This window comes from Amia ocellicauda, chromosome 21, assembly GCF_036373705.1.
Source record: "Amia ocellicauda isolate fAmiCal2 chromosome 21, fAmiCal2.hap1, whole genome shotgun sequence".
Lineage (NCBI taxonomy): Eukaryota > Metazoa > Chordata > Actinopteri > Amiiformes > Amiidae > Amia > Amia ocellicauda.
Window position 1 is genome coordinate 19,690,399 of NC_089870.1, and position 17,250 is coordinate 19,707,648.

Genomic DNA, 17,250 nt, shown 5'->3' on the forward strand with positions numbered 1-17,250 from the left:
CTGTAGTGCTGCAGCATCTTCATCGTTTCAGTCCCTCTGTGCTCTTCAGTAACTTGTTCAGAGCCCTGTGGGTGGTTTGGCTGGACCCGATGGTCACTTTCTCCAAGTTACCGTCCTTGGCGTTGTAAGAAAACCTATAAACCCCACTGGGCTGCCTGAAAATTGAGTTTTTAATAAGCGCTTCATATACATCATCTGTAATGCGTTATATTGTTATACATGCCTTAGAGAAACATGCGGTGCTGGGCATCACCAGAAGGGGTCGCTCTTGTCCATACGGTACACAACGTGTTTGATCTTCAGTGAAGTTACCCCCGAGTAAAACATTTTTATAAAACAGAAAAATGGGAAATAATCCCAGTGGTATCTATAAGAAAGACCTAGGAGTCTACGTGGACTCCTCACTCTCCTCATCCAAACAATGTGTGAAGCAATAAAAAAGGCAAACAGGATGCTAGGGTATATTGTCCAAAGTGTAGAATTGAGCACAAGGGCAGTGATGTTCAGACTGTACAATGCACTAGTTAGAGCTCATCTGGATACTGTGGACAGTTCTGGGCTCCACACTTCAAGACATCGCTGCTCTAGAGGCAGTTCAGAGGAGAGCAACCAGACTTATTCCAGGTCTGAAGGGAATGTCCTACTGAGAGACTGAGGACCTGAACCTTTTCACCCTGGAACAGAGGAGACTACGTGGGGACTTGATCCAAGTCTTCAAGATCATGAAAGGCATCGCCCGCATCAAACCAGAGGAGCTTTTCCAGATCAGCAGGGACACACGCACCCGGGGACACAAATGGAAATTGGGCTTCAAGGCATTCAAGACAGAAAACAGGAGACACTTCTTCACACAGAGAGGCGTAACAATCTGAACAAACTCCCCAGCGATGTGGCTGAAGAGACAATGTGGGAACATTCAAAAACAGACTGGATAGGATCCTTGGATCACTTAGTTATTAATGGAGACCAAACGAGCACGATGGGGCGAATGGGCTCCTCTCGACTGGACACTGTCTTATGTTCTTATTAACTTAATAGAGAAAAACTAGAAGACAAAATTCTGGACTGGAAGATTTCCAGCAAGGCATTCATTGTATAGAACTATATATAACCACCTTTGTCTGAATTATCCATGGATGAAATAGTTTAAATAGTAAATAGCAACTCAAGATCAATGGGAAAAGACAAGCGTGAGCATTTCAGAAGTGATTTAGTTATGTTAATTGATCTCCAATGCAATTAAGCCTGCAGTTCCTAGGGTCCAAAGTCAATGAGCAGTGGCCCACCCTTCAGAAGACAGACCTTTAATGCAGGTGTGTCAGCCTGGGCTCAGTAGAGAGACAGAGGGGACAGATTAAATAAACCAGACTAAGGTACTGAAGCAAATAGGATCAATCAAGTTTTATTACGGACTGTCTGAAGTTATATTGAACAGAAAAAGAGCAGATACAGTACAAGCTTAAGTGTCAGACCTGCAGAGGATGATCTACAGATTAATACCCGGAGTCGCGGTCTAATGTTCCAGAGAACCAAAGTGACGATGTCTGTGGATTCATGTCAGGGTGGGACACAGGAGCACCCCCTGCCCTGCTGCTTTTGGTTTCAACCGAGCTCTTAATTGCATTATTTAGTTAAATTGCCTTATATCGATTCAGGATTCAATTAAGCAATTAAGTGCTTAGTTGCAACAGCAGCAGGACAGCAGGGCAGGGGGACTCTGGGACAGGTTTGGGAATCCCTGTTCTAGAGGAAAGACATTTGAGAAATATCATCTGAAATCACACAATGAACTGGACACTTCACAGCTGCCATACAGATGTTCCCATCAGGCCTTTTTATTCACTGCAAAACACGGACAAACGGCTTCGTGAACAATGTGTAGAAGAGATGCGGACGCCTCAGAGAGGGGGACACGGGGGGGACGAGTATCACAGCACCACGTCAGGTGAATCAGTGGTGTCCCTCTGCAGGAGATGAAACTCAGGGTTAGCAAAGCACTTTTAATTAGCACGATTATTCAGATGTATTAAAAAAGCAGCACAGCCTGCCCTGGATCAACATGCAGGAGGCGTTTTGTTTTGTTTACATCCCTGTGTAAAAGCTGGACAGATCTGTGAAACAGCTGCTCTGTCAGACCAGTCACTAACCCACACCTCACCGTTTGGCTATTTAAAGTGCACCTGGGTGTTCGATTACAGTTTGTCTTTTTCACAGTGAACAGTGCATTTACTGCAATCTCCCATTTTAACCGACACACAAACTAAACGTTTTGCTTTAGCGGTTGTCATTTTACACATCTTCACGATCCTGGCAGTTACTGGACACAAAACTAGAGCCCATCTACACAAACTCTAGGAGCAGACAGTCCAGCGGTCAGCATTACTGGAAGAGAAGGGCTTTATAAAGAGATACTTACTGTCCTTGATGGCTTTTTTACTCGCTAAAAGAGAAGAAAAAGAGAGAAGATTAGCAAAGTTTTGATAGAAGATTTCAGGGCTGTATTAATATAGTTTTCATTGACCACGTTATGATAGTTCAGTCACCACAGTCTTTATCCATGCGGGTTTGACGGATGTCCATTAATGTGGAGGTCAGGAGGGAGGGGAGATGAGCTGGTGTCCAGTCGCCCCCCCAGGCTCAGAGCTCAGTACTCACCACTAGAAGACATCTTGGCGTAGGCCAGCCATATGACGCCCACACCCACCCACAACTCCTGGTACGCATGAGCGTAGTACGGCCTCATGTTTGTCCACCAGTTCTTGGCTGCACGGGCGATCATCTGGAAGCACAAAAGACTCACTTAAACAATCCTCTTTATGGATGTGAACACCAGAGTTCTGGATGGGAGAAGGGGGGGGTATAAATATTACACTTAAATGGCAGTCCCCGGCCACAGCACCGCGCCAGACCTGGGTTTGGTCTCCGCGGCCTCAGCCAGCTCAGGGCCGCAGGGGTCACAAGCACAGTCTATAGCGAACTTGGGGTCAAATGTATTTACGTGTCCATGCAAGATGACCAGACAGATTTTTAAACGTAGGTCGTTTATTTAAGCGAGTGCAAATGTGATCAGTACAAACTCAACGCAAATGCCACTTAATTTACATGATCCATCTGAACACTTTCAAACAGACACGGATGGACTGAGCAGAGCTGGGGAGCCCCGGTCCTTTCATACTACATTAAACCAGTTAAGCAGGGCTTCCAGCAGGTGGGGATCTGAAGTGAACCTCTGCTGTGGCTACAAAATGCAGGAAATAACACTTACTTTGGTTAACATTAACAAAATAAGTCAATTTAAAATGTTAAAATTGTACCAGAAACATTTGCTGCATACAAATTGCTCATGTCAATACTGTACACACACACACTGCTGATTCAAGGGCGTCAGTGTCAATGAACCGACTGCCAGCGCCGGGGCGATTCATTTAAAGAGCAATTGGGAAATATCACTTCAAATTAAAAATAATGTAACAAAATGACTGCAACCGCCTGCAGCCACAAGCTGCACAAAGATGCCCAACTGCGCACTTACAAACCATAAACCCCAAAAGCATCGAGAACCAATATTACAGTTTATCGCAGTGCATCTCTCAATTAATGCACGAATACCTCACAATTAAATACTCGGACTCAGGTATGCATTTCAATGTTCAGTGGCTCTGTATTGTTATTTAAGACCAGCACGAACTCCAGTCTCAGTATGATGACCGAGCCGGGCCTGGGGCGGGCAGAGGAACCCCTCTCTCTCCTCCCCCAGATTAAAACCAGCACCCCGGCACTCACTGCGGCCTCTGCTCAAACACCCTGCGCATTCATTCATCAACTCTTACTCAAACGGGTTTTAACGGCCAAAACCCCGGGCGGCTCACCTTGCCTGCGACGCGCTGTGTCTCGCCAGGGAAGGAAGGTCACTGATGAACGGAGCTGCCGCAGTGTGTTCTGGGATCGACCGGGCCGAGCTGTTCAAAGCCCCGGGGCTCCGAGCAGCGCCCCCTGGCGGCGGGAGACCAAGCGGCGCAGCAGAGAAAAACTGCTCCCAGTTCAACGTAATAAGACAATGTGTTCCTTATATACTACTGTTAAGAATAATTAAAAGGCTTTAATTTAGGAAATTACTTCAATTAAGGGTTCAATTGCTCGGTTGGAGCAGCAGGGTAGGTGGTCCTCCAGGACAGGTTTGAGAACCACTGCAATGGCAGACATGTTCACTGTCACAATATGTGACTCAGTGTATGGGTATATACACGTATTATTATTATTATTATTAGTAGTAGTAGTAGTAGTAGCAGCAGTAGTAGTAGTAGTAGGGGAGGAGCAGGCTATAGTAAATGCGGGACTGCAGAGGTGAGAGCCGAGCGCACATATCAGTGACAGTAGCAGTAGTAGTAGTAGTAGTAGTAGGGGAGGAGCAGGCTATAGTAAATGCGGGACTGCAGAGGTGAGAGCCGGGCGCACATATCAGTGACAGTAGTAGTAGTAGTAGTAGTAGTAGCAGCAGCAGCAGTAGTAGTAGTAGTAGGGGAGGAGCAGGCTATAGTAAATGCGGGACTGCAGAGGTGAGAGCCGGGCGCACATATCAGTTACAGTAGTAGTAGTAGTAGTAGTAGTAGTAGGGGAGGATCAGGCTATAGTAAATGCGGGACTGCAGAGGTGAGAGCCGGGCGCACATATCAGTGACAGTAGTAGTAGTAGTAGTAGTAGTAGTAGGGGAGGATCAGGCTATAGTAAATGCGGGAGTGCAGAGGTGAGAGCCGGGCGCACATATCAGTGACAGTAGTAGTAGTAGTAGTAGTAGTAGCAGTAGTAGTAGTAGGGGAGGAGCAGGCTACACTAAGTGTTCATTGAACTGACGGTAGTACACATGAGGCGCACACGGACCACGTGTTCTCCCGGGACGACGTCACCGCGCAGCTCCGGAAGTCACATGACCGCGGCCGGGTGCGAGGGAGGCGGCAGAGACGCGGCGGCGGCTTATCGTCCATGTTGTTCAGAAAATATCACCCAGCGATTGTCAGTGAGGCGCCGCGCTTCGCCATGAACCAGACCATCACCGCGGAGCAGATCAGCGAGTGGTTCACGCTCGGCACCGAGTTCGCGCACATCCGCATCAGGGATGAGGGTCCGGCCCCGGAGGACAGCGAGCCGGCGGCCGCGGAGGGGTGAGGCAGACCTGCTACACTATTATTATTATTATTATTATTATTATTATTATTATTATTATTATCGTTATCATTTTTATTATGATTATGTTATTAATAATCGAACGCAGCGTGCTTTCTTCACTGCACGTGGGGCAGCTGTGACGACACTCGTGCGTGTTGTGGCTAACGATCCCGGAAGTTCACTTACAGAAATGTTTACAACGAAGAAAATAATAATAATAATAATAATAATAATAATAATAATAATAATAATAATAATAAACAGTTTTTTGAATGCGTCTGATTCAATCTCGCGCGTGGCCTGTGGTGACGTAACGGGCCACGCACGCTGCCGGCCTCGTGGGCCGCACTGAGCACAGCGCGCATGTCTGTTCGGCCCTCGTCTGATCCCATACACGCTCATTGCTCTCCACAGTCAGTGCTGCTCTCACTGTGTGCTGTACTGCGTCTTGCCTGACCGGGGGGCTCGGGGCCACAGGTGCACCCTGACTAATGCAGCCCCCCTGGGGCAGATGATTGCTTTGCTTTCCAGGAAACAGGACGGAGCAAATAAAGGAAGCCAGTTAGTTAGTAGAGCCGGGGCTTGTGCATGCGTGAGTGCCTCCTGTCCCCTGGTCTTGCACCAGCGCTCACCTCTGTCAGACCTCTTTTCAGCATCTCCTGTGTGTGTGTGTGTGTGTGTTTCTGTGAAGCCTGTTTGGTAGGATGCTGGGTTCGCTGCAGTCCAGGTCTCCGCACAGGCCGCACAGGCCGTCCTCGGATGATCCCCTTATTCTGCATCTGGAAAATGATTTCAGTCGCAAATAAAGCAATAGACCCAGTCAGCCACTGCCGTGCCGGGGGCGATGGGGACGCTCCTTCCGTTCTGCTGCGTGAAATAAAATCGGTTTAGACGCATCACTGGGCTAATGCAGAAAATAATAAACGGAAGCACTAAAGCAAAGGAACAAATAAACATGACAGTGACTAGTACACAGCGGCAGTGGAGTGGGAATGTGAGAGCAGTGACAGGACGGTGTCGGGAGGACCGGAATGAAAAGCTCGGACATGTCGGTCCAGTTCTACACTTGTTTATTATTGCCTGTGGGTTACTAAAGCATTCCAGGCGTACAGAAACAACGCGGCGTGAATCTGCCGGCAGCTGCGACTGAGGAAACAGTGATGGGTTACCAGGGGAGGGAGCAGTGCGTGCTGGACATGGCACAGTACAGAACACACGGTGTGACAGTGTCACAAGTGAAGGCAGTGTCTCGTCTGCGGTGCGGAGCTTGTCTCCACGCAGCTGTGGCCCGGCTTGGCTGATGCCACACGGGGGGAAGTGGCAGAACAGACCGCATTGGGCTCTCTGTCTCTGGTGGACATGGAAATACATCAACCATTACAAATCTGTATACATTTTAATTGGTCAGGGTAATTTAATATGCATGATTGCATTTTATTTGATGTATAATCTTGTTAGATACACAGTTAGATCTGCAGGTGTTTTTCACTGTGCAGACGTTCGGCCGCGATTGCCAGAACAGCTGGCAGCTGGCTGACGTCAGATCCGGGGGCGAGATCCTCCTGTTCGATTCCAGTTCAGTCCAATCCTGTCACTCCGATGTTCGTCAGTCCCAAATCTGCATTCTCTGGCCGAGTTTGAAGGGAGCTGAAGGGGATGCTGGTTGTGTGAAGCCACGGTGTTGTACACGTTCAACAGCACTGCCAGGTCAGAACGAGAGGCGGTCCTGAGAAGGGACCGGGTAAAGGGGGATGGGCAGGGCAGAGGAGTCATACAAGACAGGACACATCTAGGCTTAATACTCTAGTTTAAAAAAATCTATTAAAACACAAGTAATTTTAATCGGGGGAAAAACACAGTTTCTGATTTATTTTTAACCCACTGGTACTGCAGCCCCACACTGTGGCCGTCGGGTTTGAGGGGTGGCGGTCAGATGGCCGGTCAGTGGGTCTCAGACCAGACAAGCTTTCACAGGAAGGAGCAGCAGCGAATTCTCTGCAATTGGAAGACTGTGGCGGGGTCAGGTGACTGGAGTGGGGCGGGGTCAGGTCAGTAACTCCAGAGTTCAGCCCCCCCCCCCCAGTTGTGCGGATAGGAGACCCTCTGAGCATCCAAAACAGTACGACTCGCAAGCAACCTTCACGCTCCGAGCTGGGGACCAGGTGCTCTCTGAAGGAAGGCTGGGCCCCTGGCGAGTCAACGACCGGGGCGGGGGGAGTGCCAGAGGGAGCAGGGAGGGGCGCTGCACTATAGCGTGGTGCTGTAGGTGTCGGGGCAGCTGTAGGGGGTGGGGCAGTAGTAGGGTAGGTCCCAGTCCCTCTGGGCGAGGTAGGGGCAGGCCCCTCTCATGCTGCGGTCCACGTAGCTGGAGATGGTGGGGATCTCCTCCTTCGGGGCATCGGCGCAGTCGGGCACAGGGGCCGCGGCGTTGTCTGGCTTCACTTGGTAGCGGCTGGTCCAGGACTCCATGAGCCGCAGCTGCTGCCGCTCCTCCTGCTCCCTGCTGATGAAGTCCTTCAGCACCTGCTTGAACACGTACACCAGCTCCCAAGGCAGGACGTCGTTGCCCGCCAGCACCTCCCGAAACCTGCGGCCACGGCACAGAGCACGGTACCACTTAGTATTTGGCACAGAGCACACAGCACAGAGCACACAGCACACAGCACAGAGCACAGCACCACTGTTATCTGTTATCTGTTATCGCCCTGGACGGGGGAAGACCATAATAAACATGCAGGGCTGATGGGAGGAATTAACCACCGTCCTGTTGTTCAGCTTTAATTTGGAGTTGTAATGGAAATCTCGCATGGCAGGCATCGTACGGCTCTCACACGCTGCCCCCGAGCGCGCCGCAGTGGCCTGCCCGGTGCATCATAGACGCAGGCAAGGTCACATGGGACATATGGCAACAGCCTGCACCGGAATTGAGCCGCTGAACGGCATCCAGACTGGCAGAGGGAGAAGTGGGGCAGCGGACTCACAGAGAGCCCTGCTGCATGGAGCTGGGGGCCGGCGGCACTGCGTATGAGAGCAGCGCCCTCCTCACAGCATGGCCGAGAGGGACCTCTGTGTTTGTTTCCAGGCTGTGTGTTCTCTGGCTGGCTGGCAGTGTATCAACTCCACAATCTCTGCATTTAAAGCTGTGATCTGTGCAGGAATTCGACATTCGAGACAGAAAACAGGAGACACTTCTTCACACAGAGAGGCGTCACAATCTGAACAAACTCCCCAGCGATGTGGCTGAAGAGACAATGTGGGAACATTCAAAAACAGACTGGATAGGATCCTTGGATCTCTTAGTTAGTAGACGCCAGACGAGCACGATGGGGCTACTGCACTTCACCCCTGTAACGAGTCGTCCGGCGTTAAACACGGACCTGAGACCCTGCTCCCCCCGCCCTTGAGTAACACAAGTGAGTTCGTGGACCAGGGAGCGTGCCATGTTTTATCGTCTCCACACCGCGGGACTCCAGTCGGACCGCACACAGAACCCACTCTCTCAGACAGAAGAGAGAGTGGGAAGGAGCCGAGCGCGTGTCAGCAATGGAGGCAGGCAGCCGGAGGAGTTGGGAGCTGGTGTTCGTGGCCCTCGTTAAAGGCCCCACGGCCGAGCTGACTGGGTGGCGGGCAGAGCTGGGGCTGCTGCAGTCGCGTGCCGCCCTGCAGGGCACAGTCCACCTTTGCTGTGCTGATCTGAGAGCATCATGGCCGGCCGTGCCTTGACATTTATGTGAACCATCTGCGACAGTGCACTCTGCTGATCCGCCAACCTGTCGTCTCCACTCCAGTCTGCCCCGGAGAGCGGGGGGAGGCGGGGAGGGCCGCAGTGCCGAGTCCAGGAGGGGCTCGGGGGTATCGTGGTGCTTAAATGTCGCCTCTGTCCTCCTGAGTGCGCACCCGGACAGATTTAAGCAAAAATAAATAAATAGCAGTTTCCCTTTTAAATGTTAAATGCCTAATCGTGGCATTTTAAAAAGGGTCTTACGGAAACTTGTTAATATTGTTTTTTTTTTTTGTTTTTTTTTTACAGCTACCACGCAGTTTAAAAATATAAATTATTTCTCCTTCACTTGTGCAACATGGGCACTTAAACTAAGACAGAGGTAATATATGTCCACACAACACTCAATCCTGATGGGCCCAGAAGGACGAGGCAGTCCCTCGTACTTCTGCCAGGCTTTGCCAAAGTCCCAGTAGGCTCACCAAACGGACACCAAACGAGCACAATGGGTCAAATGGCCTCCTCTCGACTGGATACTTTCCTATGTGTGTAATTCAACAAAAATACAGGACTACAGATCCCTCTGGGTCCTCAGTACGAGACCTGGCAGGTGGGCAGGTGGAGCAGCTGATTATAAGAGAAAGTGAAGGTGTGAGTGACCACTTACCTGGAGAGTACGGTGGCGGTTTGCGTGGGCTGGATCTGGGCGCACAGGTGCTCCAGTTGGCGCCGCTCGGAGGGGGGCACGAGGGAGCGCAGGGAGGGGTACCGGTGCAGCCAGTGGTACTCCGGCGTGCCATGAGCCAGCCGGTGCTCCCTCTCCAACTCACGCTCCAGACGCCCACGCTCCTCCACGTGCCACAGCAGCTCCCGCATCAGCGTCTTACCGGGCAGGACCCCTTCCCCGGCACGCGCCCCCCGCTCACGCTCCCCGTCCCCCCGCGGCCACTTCATCCAGCCGAACAGAGGCATGGCTACAGCTGGGGCTGGGACAGGGGGACAGACAGAGAGATGAGCAAACGGGAAGGTCAGGTGTTAGGGTCCTGGGTCACAGTACAGTTCACAATACCGCTCATAGTGCGCTGAGCCTCGGATCGGTGAAGTCCAGTCGACACGGTCACTTGGTGTCTTTTGTTGCCCTGCCACCTCTCTCTCTCTCTCTCTCTCCATCTCTCGCTCTTCCTCCCACTCATAGCGGACGGTGTGTTTCCGGTCACTGGCTCTGTGTCGTCGAGCTCTGTCTGCATCCTTTGTCTGGACTGGTTTTATTTTGTCTCTCCCCTGCACTCTCAGCGCTCCAGGGAGGGAAACAAATCTAGACAGATATCATTTTAATTTCTGTGCCTTTTAAAAGTGTTTTTAAAGGAAAGGTGTGCCATGGCATGATGGCACAGTACTTGTAAACGGCATTTGCATATATATTTTAAATCAGTGCATCGGTGTAAATCGGTATATTTTAAATCAATTAATATTTAATCATCACAGTTGAACCAGTATTTATCTCCTCCGCTCCGTGCGAGGCGACGGAAGTGACGTATGAACTCTCTCTGGCCCCGGGCTTCCCATGTGTAACTACCTGATTTAACCAGGCTGTGACCGGCAGCGTGTCTCTCCGTGTTTATCCCCGGTGGGGGGTCCCTCTCCTGTCAGCACCACTGACTTCCAACTGTCCTTGTCTTTCCCTCTGGTCTGGGCTTGGAAAAAGTCTAGACATGTTCTAACCCCCCTGACCTTGTGCAGAGAGGCAGCAGTGTGTGTGTGTGTGTGTCTATGTGTAGTGGGAGTGGGAGTGGGAATCCCGACCCAATAGAGGAAGGTGAATTGGACACCTGGCTACGATGGCTGGTCTGACCATGATGGTGAATGTCATTATTAATAGCTGTGGATTGGAATTGGAATCTGTGTTTTTGCCATTAATGTGATCTCAATCTCTGAACCCCAAGCTTGCATCAGACTGACTCCGTTCAGCACCATCAGGGCTGTAAAAGTTTGCCGTCCTCAGATGGAGGCTTAAGGATGTTAAAATCGGACCAAACGGGTGGAGGACGAGCCCTGGTACCGAACTGAAACACAGCCCGATCAAGGGTTAGAGGCAGCGCAGTGTTTCTCTTGTAGAATGAGACAAAAAACAGGATCCCAGTTAACAACTGTCTTAGGGTTCTCTAAGAACAAACGGAACAATACATTAATTACACTGAAAGGCATTCAAATTGAGAAACAAACAATGCATCTTGATTGCAACTCGCAACAGACAAGAAAACAATGCAAACTCCTCTATTGTTCTTAGAAATATTGGTGTGACCACAGTAATAGCAGCCCGAAATAGATTCCAGTCATCTGTCTCTGTAACTGTAACTGTGAAAGTCCGTCAAATCCACACAAAGACCGCAACAATCGGCTCAACGTCCCGATCTGACAGGCATGCTAATAAAACGAGAGCGAGAGCGGCCAGTACTTACATCGTTCCTGCTGTCCGTGTGCTGCGAGATGCTCCGTGGACGGGGAGAGAGAGAGAGAGAGAGAGAGAGAGAGAGAGAGAGAGAGAGAGAGAGAGAGAGAGAGAGAGAGCGAGAGAGAGAGAGAGAGAGAGAGAGAGAGAGAGAGAGAGAGAGAGAGAGAGAGAGAGAGAGAGAGAGAGAGACGGGATCCTCTGTGCCGGCTGCTTTAAAGAGCCCCGTTCCTGGTGCGCTCTCTCCATATGTCAGCTGCACAGAATGTCATTTTGCAAAACAGACCAACTTAAGTGGAAGAAGTAGTAGGGAAAAAAAACAGAAGTTGAGTACACGAAGGCGGTGCTCTCCTCGGCCCAGCGCCTCCAGCGGTGAGCTTTTACCCCCTCTTCCTCGGCTGCCCGCTCTCTCTGCCTCTCTGCCCCTCTTAGGAGAGCCGGCTGCACGGCTCGGCAGTGACTGAGGGACCGTGGCTCGGCCAGATGATGCACCCCCTCCCTCCAGAGTCTGCCTGCTGATGCTGACGGTCTGAGTGCACAGCCCCGGGCCCGGCTCAGGCAGGGGAGCACACACTGGCAGCTCACACACACACACACACACTGACTCACACACTCTCCACACAGATTCTCTGTCTTGCACACACACACCGCACTGACTCTCTCTCACACACACACACACACACACACACACACACACACTTGACATACAGAGTACATTGCCATCACTTATACACACACACACTCACTCACTCTCTCTCTCCCTCTCTCTCTCTCTCTCTCTCACACACACACACACACACACACGCACTGACTCTCTCTCACACACACACACACACACACACACACTTGACATACAGAGTACATTGCCATCACTTATACACACACACTCACTCTCTCTCTCCCTCTCTCTCTCTCTCTCTCACACACACACACACACACACACACACACACTCACTCTCTCTCTCTCACACACACACACACTCACTCTCTCACACACACACACTCTTACTCACTTGCACACACACAAGACACTGAGCACATTGCCATCACTTATACACACACAAACACATACTTTCTCTCAAACACACTTCACACACATGTTACACACTCACTCACACAAATACACACACACACACACGGGACACACAGAGCCAGTGTGTCACAGTATGGAGTCTGCGCTGCGCTACCCAGACCGCTGGGTCTGCGCTGAGGGCCACAGACCCCTGAGAAAATAACCGAAACGGGAGCGAGTGAGTCCAGACACACAGCAGAAAGGATGTAGCCGAGCTGTTGTCACTGTTATCGGGATGGGGATTTTAGTTTAGTTTAGTTTTGTTTTCCCCGGCGAGCGAACAAATGTGTGACTTCACAGTGAATTGGTATTGTGTTTGTGTTCGCAGGGTGTTGTTGAGCGCTCCAGGGGAAAAACCCCAGGGAGCCTCTGTTGTTGAACGCGGTGTGTGCCTGTGTGCGGGCCCGCCAGCTGTGCGTGTATATGAGGATGTCGCTGTGTCATTAGACGGGTTGTTGGCCGCGCTCACAGAGGTGTATGCCGGAGGTTCTCTCGGCTGATTCAGTTGCGTTACTTCTCCCCATTGTGCGTTCGGCAGCTGTGTCCTGGAACGGCACGCACTGCAGGATTGCCTTGCTGCCTGGCTGTGTCCAATCACAGTCCCCATTCTGACAGATGACTAACTTCACACTAGGTGCTTCTGTTAGTGTATGTTTTGTTTGGGGTCGTGTTTTCTCTCAGAGGTGTGGGCTCAAGATGTGTATATGTGTGTCCGGGGAATCCATAAAGCCACTATGAGTTTCTTTTAACACACTCTGGACGAGTTGGGCTTGTTTCTCTGTGTCTCGGGTAGCAGGACTTGGGTGGTAGAGAACTGTGCTGCTAGAAAGTGGACTCCAGAAACCAGAAGTCGCACACTCTCTCCTCTCACACACACACACACCCCGACATGGCAGACAACAGAAACCGTTTTCATTACGAAAAAATACTCTGCAATCCATGTTTATTTATTGTGGGGGGGGTTGACGGATCGTAGTAAGCTGTCGCAGAATCCGGCGGCGGGGGGACCTCGCGTTTCCGCTTGTCATCAAACATAAAGTGCGACGCCTCGCTCTGATTCAACCTGAAGCCAGTTTGCGCGCAGAAAAAACCCAGATGTCAGGAACGATCAGCCTCTATGGGGGGCTTTTCACATCCGATTGTCTGCAGCGGCAGCGGGCTGGGGGGGGGGGGGTGGATGGGTTTGTAGGAGCCCTGCACCATCTCATGACCAGCCTGGCTCACACCGCACGATTCCTGACGCCTTTACTGCGATTTCACCCTGGAACCCAGCGAGATCCCCCAGTCCCAGCTCTGCCATTCTCCCCATTCTGTACTCCTGTCTGGAGCCCCTTGTGCTCTGAAATACTCAGGCACTACACGGCACGCAAGAAATAACCACCTGACTGACAAACAGGAGGTGGGCAGTGAGAGTCTAGGATAGGGAGACGCCACCCCCCACCCCCAAAACCACCACCACCACCACCTCCGATGCCGTAGCGGTGTCGAGCATCAGGGGCAGAGGCCAAACGCAGACCCAGAAATGTTCGCCTGGCAGTGAAATCGGACGACTCGCGCCCAGGGCTGAGCTCGGGCCTGGCAGAAGATCAAACGCCGAATTCAAAGTCCTGAGCACGTTCATTTACGTGTAGCGGTCGGCGGTCTAAATGCTTTAAAGGCTCGTCAGAGATGTGGAAAGGCAGAACGTGGCGCCGGTCCTAGTCCACAGCCACTGAGGAGTGTGTGTTACTGCTGTCCGAGGAGATCCAGATGTTCATGTGGAGCTCCCGGCGTTTTTCTTCTCTCGTACATTGATATGATTACATTATCGTGATGAAGTCACGGGGGGGCTCCTTCCGCAGAGCTTTGAGGATTCTGTGGTTACAGGGTGCAGGTGAGAGACATAAGGGGTCCTGGGGGGAGCTTGCTGTTCATCCTCATCGTGGCAGGTGCCCCTCCTGCCAAAAAATACACAACCACACTTACGGGTACGAGGCAGTCCTGTCCGCTTTTCCAAACATGGCAGGTTTTGAATAATCCTTGCCAATCCTGTTTAACCTGGACATCTATCATTATACACATACACACACACACACACACACAGACACTCATACACATGCGCACACACACACACACACACATATATATACACATGTCCAATTAAATAAAACAGACGCTGTGACTGGGGGGGTGGTGAGCAGAAAGGTCAGCTGTTAATTAGGACAGGACTGAAATAGAGAGGAGGTCCTGACCCGGGTTGCGGCCGCCCGAGATGTTGACACGCAAGGTCAGTGCAGAGACGAGAAGCCTTCATCCGCCCTGACAGTGAAGCCCGGCCGGCTGTCTAGACACGGGGCGGTGGGGGGGTAGTCATGTGGAACCGAAACACACACACTCATATTCTCACTCACACACTCACGTTCAAAAGTGATCGCCCCTCGTCTGAAGGATCTGTTGATTTGGCAACTAAATAAATAATCAGAACACCTCCGCTAACTCTCCCCTGATGTCAGCGGCTCCTCCCTCTCCACCGGCCACTCGTTCGCCCAGGGAGGTGCCGCTCGAGGCCCTGGCACTGTGTACAGTACGATCGTGGGTGGTGAAGTGATTGGCTGGTAGTCGAACTGGCACAGAGACAACCCAGTGGCCTCTCGCTCGTGTTCATATCACTGTCGGGCCACGGGGGACTCTGCTAGCATATATTTCCTCCTCTGTGGCAGTAATGGTGTGACTCGAAACCTGCCTTCTCTCTTCCAGCCCTGCCACCGCCTCCGGCGCCGGGCCGGACAGGGAGGCGAGGAAGAGAGGGACTCCAGAGGGCGTGAAGACCCAGCAGGGTAGGGCGGGCGGCCTGGCCGGTGAGTTACCCTGTGTCCAGATGTGCGTTGCTAGGTGGATTGGCATCTTCCCCTTCCTTTTTTTAAACTTAGAAATCAGAACAAACCAATCAGAGAGATCGCAAAAACAGTAGGTGTTGCCAAATGAACTATTTGGTACATTCTTAAAAAGAAAGAACGCACTGGTGATCTCAGGAACACCAAAAGGCCCGGAAGACCACAGACAACAACTGCAGTGGATGACAGAAGAATTATTGCCCTGGTGAAGAACAACCCCTTCACAACAGTTGGCCAGATGAAGAACACCCTCCAGGAGGTAGGCGTATCTACAAACAGAAGACTTCACCAGAGTAAATACAGAGGGTTTACCACAAGATGGAAATGGAAACGGGAAGACCAGATTAGAGTTTGACAAAAAACATCTAAAGAACCCTGTACAGTTCTGAACAACATCCTCTGGACAGATGAGATAAAGATCAACTTGTGCCAGAATGATGGGAAGAGAAGAGTATGGAGAAGGGAAGGAATTGCTCATGATCCGAAGCAGACCACCTCATCTGTGACGCATGTTATGGCATGGGCAGGTATGGCTGCCAATGGAACTGGTTCCCTTGTATTTATTGATGATGTGACTGCTGACAAAACAGCAGGATGAATTCTGAAGTGTTTAGGGCTGTATTATCTGCTCAGATTCAGACAAATGCTTCAAAACTCAGCTTCACAGTGCAGATGGACAATGACCCGAAGCATACTGCGAAAGCAACCTATTACCTTTTTAAGGTGAAGAAGTACAATGTTCTGCAATGGCCAAGTCAATCACCTGACCTGAATCCAATTGAGCAGCATTTCACTTGCTGAAGGCAAAGCGGCCCAAGAACCAGCAGGAACTAAAGGCAGCTGCAGTGCAGGCCTGGCAGAGCATCACCAGGGAAGAAACCCAGCATCTGGTGATGTCTATGGGTTCCAGACTTCAGACAGTTATTGACTGCAAAGGATCTGCAACCAATTATTGAAACTCACAAATTAATTCATGATTATGTCAGTTTGTCCAATTACTTTTGAGCCCCTAAAATTGGGGGACCACATATTAAAATGTGTGTAATTCCTACACCGTTCATCCAGTTTGGATGTAACTACCCTCAAATTACAGATGAAAGTCTACACTTAAAGCACATCTTGATTGTTTACTTTCAAATCCATTGTGGTGGTGTACAGAGTCACAAAGATGACAACTGTGTCACTGTCCAAATATTTATGGACCTAACTGTACTTGCACTAAAATAGCAGCTGTAATAGAAGAGATGGGGAGATGATTCGGGGGTCATATATTCATATTTACTGTTCCTCTGCCTTGTGTTTCAGCCCCTCAGACCACCCTGTCACTGGGCCCCTATGAGTACCCCAAACTGCCCATCACCAAGTACAGGGAGGAGGTGAGTACTCTGCAGCTGTTCAATAGCCTGGATAAGTTTAAAAAAAGAATTGTATATCTATATATTACTAAAAGCGTGTGCATTGTCTGTGGTAAAGTGCGGTATCCTTTCAACATACAAGAGGCTTCCAACAGCCTGGAGAGATCAATCCATCTGTGAATCAGTCCTGAGGTATTTCATCCACTCTCATTTTTAAGCTCGCCTTGTCGCACACACGCAATCCCCGCGGTGCCACTCTGCGGACGCGGCCCACTCTGCCCATTATCTGTGTCCCAGTGAACCCGCCTCACGTGGGACGGGCAGGCGACGCAGTGTGTCTCCTGTTTTCTGTCTTGAATGCCTTGAAGCCCAATTTCCATTTGTGTCCCGGGTGCGTGTGTCCCTGCTGATCTGGAAAAGCTCCTCTGGTTTGATGTGGTCGATGCCCTTCATGATTTTGAAGACTTGGATCAAGTCCCCACGTAGTCCCCTCTGTTCCAGGGTGATAAGGTTTAGTTCATTAACCTTCATGGCAGGAACTGCCGGCTGGGTTGGGCTTTACGAGGACAGCCCTCTGGCCGGTGATGTGGTCGAAAGCCCTGCCCCAGTCGCTGTCC

At 50.7% G+C, this 17,250-nt stretch overlaps 2 protein-coding genes across 3 annotated transcripts in view; one reads left to right on the forward strand and one right to left on the reverse strand.

Annotated features, from left to right (window-relative positions):
* Positions 1-6,237: 6,237 nt before the first annotated feature.
* Positions 6,238-13,377, reverse strand: rd3l (RD3 like). 2 transcript variants are annotated; one of them, XM_066694220.1, is made up of 3 exons: positions 11,344-13,377; positions 9,552-9,870; positions 6,238-7,750 (listed from the first exon to the last, which is right to left on the reverse strand). In XM_066694220.1, the coding sequence occupies exons 2-3, from the start codon at positions 9,854-9,856 to the stop codon at positions 7,411-7,413; spliced, it is 645 nt and encodes a 214-aa protein (XP_066550317.1). In that variant the 5' UTR covers positions 9,857-9,870; positions 11,344-13,377; the 3' UTR covers positions 6,238-7,410. The 2 variants fall into 2 exon arrangements, with proteins under 2 accessions (XP_066550317.1, XP_066550316.1); XM_066694219.1 differs by having other exon boundaries at positions 9,552-13,377.
* tdrd9 (tudor domain containing 9) overlaps positions 10,723-17,250 on the forward strand; it is a 28,015-nt gene continuing 21,487 nt past the window's right edge. The window contains exons 1-5 of the mRNA XM_066694388.1: positions 10,723-10,743; positions 11,766-11,839; positions 14,898-14,999; positions 15,142-15,242; positions 16,584-16,654. Coding sequence (XP_066550485.1) covers positions 10,723-10,743; positions 11,766-11,839; positions 14,898-14,999; positions 15,142-15,242; positions 16,584-16,654 — 369 coding nt within the window. The remainder of the gene's footprint in view (positions 10,744-11,765; positions 11,840-14,897; positions 15,000-15,141; positions 15,243-16,583; positions 16,655-17,250) is intronic.